General features: G+C 39.3%; 1 protein-coding gene and 1 long non-coding RNA gene across 5 annotated transcripts in view; one reads left to right on the forward strand and one right to left on the reverse strand.

The window, feature by feature from the left end:
- ATP13A5 (ATPase 13A5) overlaps positions 1-8609 on the forward strand; it is an 89863-nt gene extending 81254 nt beyond the window's left edge. For 3 of the 4 annotated variants that reach the window (XM_045051527.1, XM_045051530.1, XM_045051531.1), the window contains 3 exons: positions 3542-3630; positions 5962-6042; positions 7926-8609. In XM_045051527.1, coding sequence (XP_044907462.1) covers positions 3542-3630; positions 5962-6042; positions 7926-8186 — 431 coding nt within the window. In that variant the 3' untranslated portion in view covers positions 8187-8609. Of the gene's footprint in view, positions 1-3541; positions 3921-5961; positions 6043-7925 lie in introns of those variants that run through there. The other variant, XM_045051528.1, reaches the window with a different exon arrangement.
- On the reverse strand, positions 1264-6243 carry LOC123383594. Its single transcript, XR_006593439.1, has 3 exons — positions 4809-6243; positions 3172-3348; positions 1264-2050 (listed from the first exon to the last, which is right to left on the reverse strand). It is a non-coding gene; the product is annotated as an uncharacterized LOC123383594 (long non-coding RNA).
- Positions 8610-10246: the final 1637 nt, after the last annotated feature.

Consider the following 10246-nt stretch of genomic DNA (forward strand, 5'->3'; position numbering starts at 1 on the left):
TTTAATGTTTATTTACTTTTGAGAGAGAGAGAGACAAAGTGTGAGTGGGGGAGGAACAGAGAGGGAGACAAAGAATGCAAAGCAGGCTCCAGGCTCTGAGCTGTCTGCACAGAGCCTGACAGGGAGCTCAAACTCAGGGGCTTCGAGATCATGACCTGAGTTAAAGTCGGACATTTAGCTGATTGACCCACCCAGGTGCCCCAAATTATCCTGTTTTTAAACTGTGTTTTCACATAACAAGTTTTCCCCCAGATATTTCTAGTTCATTGAGATTATTGAGTCTCAGCATAAGATTTTGAGTCGTATGTTCTTATAATGTTATTGCCTTTTATAACTCTTTTAATATTCTCATCCTGTATGTGTTACCTTTCATATATTCTTACAAGAACTATATTTTTGCTGGTTTTCTTTAAAAGACCAGTTCTCAGATTTAATAAATTCTGTATGCTTTCTCTTTTCTAACTTATTAAATTTTGTTTTTTTCATTCTTTTTCTTCCTTCTTACTTTCTCTGAAAAAATTGTAATGTTTGAATTGACTTTATAATGTAAGTATTTTCTTTTGATTCTTGTGAAACAAGAAAATCATTCAAGATCGACAAAGTTTGGGCCACGTTCTTTACATTTTCACATGTCTCTATGACTTGATTTCTTCTCTGACCCACCTAGTTTTCAGAATAGAGAGGTTTCCTTTTCAAGTGGAAAGGGATGTCATTTTCATTCCTCTAGTCCTCTTTATTCAACAGTCTGCAAATGGACTTGATTTGCTTTTTTTTGTCCCAGCTGATGTTTTGAATTTTGTGTTAAATCTGTATGTTAGAAGGGATTTTTCATTAAATTTAGTTAATAATTTCTAGTTTTATTGTCCTGATCAGAGAACCTGGCCTTTAAAATTTCTGCTCTGGGGAATTTACTATAGTTTTGCCATCGTATGGCATAACCTGTAATCTGTAATTTTCTAAATAAGTCATAGATATTAGAAAAGTAAACCTCATTCCTATTCCTAAATTAGAAACATACCTTTACTATGTTAAACTAGTTTTAGTAATTATTTACCATTCTATCTATTGTCACTACCACACCCCATTTTTTTTTTTTTGGTACAGCTGTTTTTTCAAAGGTTTTGAGAGCATGCTAAGACCTTCCTTTCATTTTATATTTTCTATAAACTTCTTCCTGATTTTCTTATGATATTTTTTAGTTTTGATTCAGTGTTTGATAATGCCCTTGGCTCTTGTCACAACAAATCAAGATTCTGCTTTATGTTTTAAGGGAAATCACTTATAGTCCTTTTTTTTGATTGTGAATGTATTTTACAAGGAGGATATGATATATTACTTTGGCAAGTACTTTAGTTTGAACAGTAACTACAAAGCTTTTTACATACATTGAATTAAGTGAGAACCGAATTAGTTACATCATAGTGACTTAAAGCTTGTGGGTAAACTCAAGTCCTACATCGAAAATAACTGAAAATCTTAAGTTAAAAACAAGTTTTATAAACAAATATTCTAACAACAGAATCTCCTAATAAGTCATTTAGTCTCAAAAGTCCTTGGAACTTTCTATTACAATATCAAGCAATTTTATTTTCAACTCTGTATCTTTCTTGATAGCCTTTGGCAGATCAACTTTATAATGAGACGATCTAGAAAGAATACAAACTTAATCTTTATGGAAACAGATGTGACTATTTGCAAACCCTTCCCTTCCTTGCAAACAATCTGTAGTGTCTTGCCCAGGACATGTCTTCCCAAATGACGTGTGCAAAAAGAGTACCATTCTTTCAAGCTTCCTCATCAACAGCAACTGATCTAGGGAGGCAACATTCACTTCCGTTTATCATTATGTTCTCCAATCAAAGCTGAATTACATGAAGGCCTTATAATTTTCCTTCCACACTGGTCATTCGTGTGCCCACCTGGCCTGCTTTTCAGATCATTAGTCTAAGGATGGTGTGATGTGTCCAGCACTCCACTCAGTTGCTGTGACTACCAGGCCTTCGTCAGGATGGGCACTTGGGGCATCATCTTCTTCCCAACATCTGGGTCCCTGGGACATGGAAACAATGACATAAATGAAAAATCCACACAGCCATCTCCTGGTCTCTTCTTACCCAGCTGCACACATTATTTGGGGAAATAAGCGATCCTGGTGCCCCTGCTTTTTCTTCTCTCTGCTTCACACCCCCCCCAAGCAAGCCTGGCTCTTCTTCTGGGAGGTGTGGCATCTAGCTGTATATATCAAGTGAAGCTTGGATGAATATGAGGGGGTGTGTAGGTGCACAGGGGTGAAACAGCTTTGATGTCTTCACAAAAATAGGGCCAGCTGCAGAGGCACTGTCATCTCCGATTTTTGGTTGGTATAGACCTGTATAGAGTTGGGGGCTGGCAGGCCATAAACCTTGGAATAAATGAAGTAGAGAGAATACAAGAGAACATCCAGTTTGTTTGTTTGTTTATAAATTTTAGAGTGTGTTAGGATCCTTTATATCATGGCAACACTGATGAAATCCAATTGTTTGGGCCTGAAGGTGCTAACCTCATCAGAAAACCTTTGTAAGGCCCATCTACAAAGTGTGTAAAAGCTCTGTGGATGCAGACGTGGGTAGGGCCGGAGGGATAAAAACAGTGGTGTTGGCACAGTGCATCCTGGGAAGTTTAAGCTTCCTAAAGCAAAGCCATTCGGGCAGGTTGGAGAGAAAGAACCCAGCAGATGTACATGATAGCTCCTCATGCTTTCAATTCAGAGTCCTACAGAAGGGCATACAAAGTCACTTTTAAGTGGTTACAGTCTAGTAGATGCATAAAGGAAGATCTTGCAAAGCAAGGTGTTACATAACCCTATGAAAGAAAACTTTGTGAGAGAGGCCTGGGTAGTCCTTAAAAAGAACGTGGTGTCTGAATTGGGCTTTTTAAGAAAAATTTAAGAAAAACTGCCAAGACATAAAGAATATCCGCTACACAGGGTACTTCGTGAACAAAGTCCTCCGTGGAAGTAGCAGGTTTGTGATTTAACCCCCCTCCAACACATAAGAAGGAGCAATAAGAGACTAGAACAGAAAGGCTGATGGAAATTGGATTCCATTCAAGGAAGGCCTTGAATGTCAGTTGAAGACCCTTGGACTTTATTCTCCAGGCAACAAAGAATGCAATGATACTAAGAGGACTGACCGTTCATCCATTCATGCACAATTCACCAGACACGCAGTGATAAAGCATTGGGGCTTCTCTGGTGACCCTTCACGTAGGCTGGTCACTGCAGGGCGTCCCGGCCCTCCTGGACTTCTCAGCTGACGTGAATCCCTTATGGAGTGTCTTGTATTAGATCAGCAGTTTTCCATAGCACGCCTTTCAAAGGAAAGATGTGAAGCTGTCACCTTTGTCTGGTAAGCATTAGAACATATTTTAAAACATATGAGGATCTATCAAAACATCTGAAGATATAGCCGATATTTGCCCAACAGAGATGATTCTGCAGTGTGTGCCAAATTATATGAAACATTCGTTTAGCATCTAAAAATAACGTTTGGTGTTTCTTCAGATATATTCTCATTTCTGCTGATATCTGCCTTGGGCCTCACAGTTTTCATTCTGTTTTCTGACTTTCAAGATATATATCGTGGAATGGAGGTAAGTGGTATTCATTTCCACCTCTGGAGTGACTCATATGTGCAATGGGACCATATTTGTACTGTAATTTGCAAGTCAGGCATTACCGTATTCTCTCCAACCATTTCACATTGTCGAGGCTATTCTGACTTCCTAGAGGAACAAATTACTCATCACACGTATGCTAACCTCTGCTTGTTCCCATATCATCTGTATTATCAATTTGGAAAATTTATCCTATTCACACGTAAAAATGCTTTTGGATACTTTATTCATCCATGTTATGCTAATATGATAAACTGATGTGCTAATTCAGTAATTCTTCAAGTGTCGTTTTTTAAACATAAAGTAGAAATCCTTTATAATGTAGTTGTAAGGAGTAAGAAAAAGTTGACTTGTAAGCCAATCAGGTTCTGTCTGTCAGACATTGACTATGGGGAGATTTATTTCAGTGGGCATCATTTAATCCAAGGGGTGGTGGGTTAAAATAAAATTTAAGAAGAGGTCATTGAACCCATTCTTAGAGCCAGCATTGTGGGAGAAATGAAAGAGAGGGATTGACTCGACTTGCAGTCTATAGTTTTGTTGAGGACATTGTGTCCTATGCGAGTGAAATGATGACATGGCCACCTGGGACCACCTGTGCTTGTAGAGGGTGTAGAGAGAAGTGGGAAGAACACAGGAAGGAGGAGCTCTCAAGGGGCCTGTACGCTGTACCATCATGGAGGGCCTCATGGAGCAGGCTCAACTTGATCTGGGTCCACAAGATAGGCTGGATTTTGCTAGGTAGGAGGTAAGGGTATTTCAAACCAGGAGAACAGCCTGAGCACAAGCAGAGAGGGCTGCAAGAATCTCTTTTGTCTTGGAAATGCAAAAGAATGTAAGGTGGCTGAAATAAAAATCGAAAGCAAGGCTTGTTTCACAGAATGCTTGGAAGATTGGCAAAGCCTGAGGCTACATGCTGCGGAATGTGAGGAAGGCGTGGTGTGGCTGGACAAAGGTGGCCAGGGGAGTTTGGGCTTTCTCCTGAGAGCAACAGAGAGTCAAGGAACATATCTGAGCAGGCTTTCCAGCAGGGCTTTTAGGACAGCCTGATTACGTGATGGCAGCCTAATTACGTGATGCTATATACTTGAGCAGAGAGTCTATGGAGGGAGATGCATTTAGGAAATGAGAGTCTAGACCATTTAGTCACTTACAAGACATTATGAGGCTCCAGAGCATGCTTGTCACTAGCGAGCCCAAGATGTGTAAGGCGTGGGCACAGCCCTTCAGTTCAGAGGTTAGGAAGGAAGAGCATCCCGTGGGCAGATAATTCCAAAGCAGTGTGACAAGTGTTTCCAGGCCAAGGGATGGAGAGGAGTCTTCTCAGATCAGGGCAGGAGCTGCAGGGAGGGGAAGGATCAGGTTCTCCACTACGCTCTGACCCACTGCCAGATCTCACAACGGTCTCCAGACAGCTCTGCACCCAGGTGCTCTGTCTCACAACCCTGAGAAAGGCAGTCTCTACATGAGGGGAGGAAATAAAGCGCAATAACCCGCTCGGGATGCGAATTGACTGGGGATGAGAATTGCAAGGGGGCAATCAGATGCTGTGGAGGATCTGTGGTTTTAGTCCTAACAACAGCTCAGCCCCCATGTTTGACTTTGGGATCAGAAAGGGGGCTGTGGGAGTAGTCTCTTGCCACTGATGCCAGCATGGGAAGTTGTAGTGTTAATACCTATCAGTTATTCATAATTGGTGTCCAATAGGTACCCTTGAAATCCTTAAAAGAGGTGGGTTGTGTGCGTTCAACTTTGATAAAGCCATTAGACTTAGGACTCGGAACCTTTGTTCAGAAATTTTCCACCTGGTATCAAAAGCAACTGATAAACCTCTTTGACCTTTATGTTTTACACATACGTCAATCTCACTGAATGAATGAACTCCAAGTAGATTTTAACTTTGGGAGGATTAGAAGTGATAGCATTATTAGATGAATGACTTTATCCTGCATCCTCTTACCTCCATTTGAAAAGATAAAAATGAAGAGAGACACACAGGTTCCAAAGTGTTTTGTCCCATGTCTGTGACCCATGGCACATTTTACCGAATGTTTACTCTCAGGCAGTGGAGGAAACACAGGCCAAGAGGCAGTCAGTTCTCATTTGAATTCTGGCTCTGTTTATTGATTGACTTTGCATCCTTAGGCAAAGCACTGACCTCATCTTTGAAGTGGAGAAAGCAATGCCTACCCTCCGAGCTCAGAGAGCTGTTACAAATACATAAATTGAATAAGATAATGTTTATTTGTGTGTGTTTTCAAAATTTAAGGTCTGCATGGTATAAAGCTAAGAATCTTTTTTTACCAGTTCATCCCAACACTGGCATCATGGAGGGTTTCGATTTTGGTGGCAGCCATCACCCAATTCTGTGTGGCCTTCCTCGTAGAGGTAAATTTCTTACAATTTTCCGAGAAAATAAACAAATAAAGGGTGTCATTCTCAACAGGTACCTGTTTTTTAGATGGACCGTTTTTGTCTCCCAAAGTGACAGTTATTAATGGTTTGTAAGAACTGTGTATGTTCTCTTTGGGGGAAACACTTGCAGAGTGATTTAAACTTCTCTAAAGGCTGCATAGAAATATTCATAGGATCCATGTTGAGCATGGAAGGCAAAACATCAAATTAACTCTAATTTTTGTCTCCCATGAAGGCATCGTAGTGTATTTTTCTAGTATTACCAATAAGCTAGTAGAGACTAGACCAGGTGACCTACAAGCTCTAAAATTCAATGAGACCTTTCAGCGTGAAGAGCTGTTTTCAGAAGGGCTTCCTTAATTAAGAGTGGAAGGAAACCATTGCTCATCTAGTCAATTCTTACTCTTGAAAGTCTTCCCCTATAGTATTTTTCTTCTATACACTGTCATTAAATGACTTTACCTACTCAGTGAAAGTCCTGGGTATTATTTTTTTAAGGGACGGTTTAAAAAAAAAGATTCTTGTATTGTAAATCCCTTGGGAAAAGGGTTCAAACAAATCTATGTACATATATGTGTGTGTGTGACACATACATCATTGTATACAATGAGTGTAAAATTTCTCATACTCTAAGGAATTACATTTGAGACTATGTATACTTTTATGTATTTTATTTTTTAAATTTTTTATTCATTTATTTTGATAGAACATGAGAGGAAGAAAGGCAGAGAGAGATGGGGAGAGAAAATCCCAAGAAGGCTCTCTGCTGACAGCATAGAGCCCAATGAAGGGCTCGATCTCACAAACTGTGAAATCACTACCTGAGCCAAAAATCAAGAGTCAGATGCTTAACCAACTGAGTAGCCCAGGTGCCTGAGACTATATAGATTTTCAAATAATCCTAAAGGGGAGGAAAAAAAGTCTACATGTATGAAGTTTTTCATCGTAGTATTATCTATGGTGGTAAAATTTCATTTTATCTTAATTATAAAACATTTTAATGTTTATTTATTTTTGAGAGAGTGTGAGCAGGGGAGAGGCAGAGAGGGAAAGAGACACAGAATCAGAAACAGGCTCCAGTCTCTGAGCTGTCAGTACAGAGGCTGATGCGGGCTCGAACCCATGAACCATGAGATCGTGACCTGAGCCAAAGTTGGACGCTTAACCAACTCAGCCATGTTGGTAAAATTTTAGATTCAACCTATATGTTCAAAAGTAGAGATGGTGTTTGTTTAAATTAATCGTTATACACCAATTTGAAAAAATGGTATAGGATCATTAAAAGTGATTATTTAGAAGACTGTGGCTACATGTGAAAGTCTAGCATAACCAGAAGTGGAATGCAAAATTTGACCATTCCTATTATAAATGTGTAAACATTGTGAGTGCATGTGAACATAGAAAAAAGAGAACCCTCACCAAACGGAAAGCAAAACCCATTTGATTTCTAGAGTTCCGCCATTCATTCAACAAACCATCAGGTGGCACCTTGTAAGTGGCCTGTGGCAGGTAGCAGTGATTTTTTTTTTTTCCTTTTCTCGATTTTGAGAATATTTTGTTATCATTTCAGTCTGGCAGTAAAGTAATTCTAAGTGAATCACCAGCCAGGATTTAACTAGGAAATCTGTAGAAATGAAAGGCTGTAAGCTTTTGGTGTGAACACAAGCACACTGCCTTCTCAAGGGAGAGAACTAAGGAGCTGCTAGACTAGGTGGGGACAGCAGGGAGTAAAGTTGCTGCAGAAGCAGCTTTAAATAAGTACATCTGAGAGACAGGCCTCGGGCGGGCGGTGAGCACCCTGGCTGCAGGGGAATGTGGAAAGATGGTTTGATTGTTTTCTCCACCTGATTTCTCAGGATTTCATCCTTCAAAATCGAAAGCTCTGGCTATGGATCAAAAAAGAATTTGGATTCTATTCTAAAAGTCAATATAGGCACTGGCAAAAAACGCTGGCGGAAGATTCCACCTGGCCTCCCACAAACAGAACGGATTATTCAGGTGATGGTGAATATGGATTCTACATCAACCGTGGCTATGAAAGCCCTGAAGAGATTCCAAAAGCGAAACTCGGATTGGAAGGCCAAACCACAGAACAGCATTTTTGGACCAGGCTGTAATCAGAATTATTGTCATATGGGGTTAACAGCATCTCCTTGCTCCCAGAAACTAACATATTGTGGAGAGGTGATGACAGTCTACCTCTACCTTTATCCATCAGAGAATTCAAGGTGCATTTCTCGATGTATTGAACCTTGCAAAAAAGAACCTTAAATATGCTTATTTTGACTGTATCCTCCACTACTGAGGAAAAACATGAACTTCCTCGATTGTCTTTTTTTTTCCCTTAATATTGCATACCATTATCCTGGCGGAAATGCCCAAGCTTTTATGGTAGTGAAATTAGTGGTATGAACATCAGTAGAAGGAAATTTCAAGAAGAGTTTGGTCTTTGAAAGTTTCACCAATATATCTTTAATTCACAGACAAATAAAAGAATAAGTCTTTCTATCAATAAATTATCACAAGTTTACTGAACCTTATATTCACTTGTGAAGACCATTTATGTACCTATCTTTTCCCAAGGTCACAAAATTCCTCTTTTTGCTTCTTTTGTATGGCTTTAATAAAGAAAGAAGAACTGAGATTTCCTTCAGAAAAATTAACTCTGTAATAAGTAGAGAATGATGGAGGTGCCTGTTAACTGCCTATAATCTTGGCTTGGGCACAGCTTATATCTAAGCCAACTCCACTGATGTTGGCATCACCCAAAGTATATTGTTTTGGGGCAGTGAGCCTGAACGTCCGTGGTAGAGCACAAAGATAATGGGATAAATGTTAAAATATACTTTTCACTTAAAGAAGCATGACACTTTGTTTATTTGTTGCTATGGACAGATGAAACCCTCAGGTTCTAAGTCAAAAAATTGGTTCAAACTCAGCATTGCTCATCTTAAAACACAACCCTGGGGAAGGGACTCCTAATGTTTGTGTCTACAGCATGACAAGCATCAGGCTGCTGAACGACCTCAAGTCCCATTTCGTCTTTTCATTATTTTACTCAATCATTATGTGCACACTAATGGCCACAAGAAAAGGTATATCCTCTGTAAATATATTCTGTATGCTATTACCTTTAATATATATCTACCTCTCGGTGACCTTGAGAGGACATACATCTCTAGTGAACCTTTTAAATTAGCTAGTAGGCTTTCCTTGTGACCATAAATTGAGTTTTGCTAATTTAACAGATCTTTAATGGCTCATAGGCAATTAGCTAACCAGTTCTATCCCACGAGCTCCAGTTATGTGCCTAATACTGTGATGGATGCATTCAATAATGCCTTTATAATTCTGTAATCCTTAGAGCTGAAAAAATGTTTTTAACATTTCAGCAATGCATTGCTGTATATAGTACTATATACTTTGTTATACACACCAGCAGCATAAATGCAAATTCCTATAAAAACAAACCCTTTTTATTTGCATTTTATTTGCTTTTTAACCTTTTCTTGGGTGGATGGCTTTAGAGAGGGATTATTTTAAAACGTGTCTAATTTAGTGACTACCAATGAAAGATGAAAAGACAAAGCAGAGTTCTAGATTAAGAAATGTATGCCAACCTAAAATATATGGCAGCTCAGATTTCTTGAACTGGCATATTTGTATTTAGTAATTTGACCTTCAGAATCAGAAGGTTCAATTGACACACTATGACATTTAGATAACATAAAAAGATTTAAAAAATCTTTATTCAATAAATGTACAGCCTCCCTTGCCCAGTTTTTCCAACACCCTATTAGTTATCTGATGGATGATGATATTTATTTCATAGATCTTTTTTGTGTGTGTGTGGGGAGGGCACATAATAAAGTTGAACTCTATGCTTGACTTTGCTGAAAGTACTCTCAGAGAAGGGCTTAATAGTCTTGGAAGAAATGTTTGATAAAAGCACAATGAGCATGACCCTGGACAGTCTTAAGCTGCCCATCATGAAGAATGGACATTTTTATGGGAAAACTGATGACTAACTTTCTGAGCTTTCCTCTCGGTGAACACCACTGGAGCCTGAACACGACCTATGTGGAAAGGTATCATCGAATTCAATTCAGAAGTGCATTTGTGACCCAGCATAGCTAGGACTGCCTGTGGAGTGGAGGGGTCTAGAATTCACTAGTAA

This window comes from Felis catus (assembly GCF_018350175.1).
Source record: "Felis catus isolate Fca126 chromosome C2 unlocalized genomic scaffold, F.catus_Fca126_mat1.0 chrC2_random_Un_scaffold_69, whole genome shotgun sequence".
NCBI lineage: Eukaryota > Metazoa > Chordata > Mammalia > Carnivora > Felidae > Felis > Felis catus.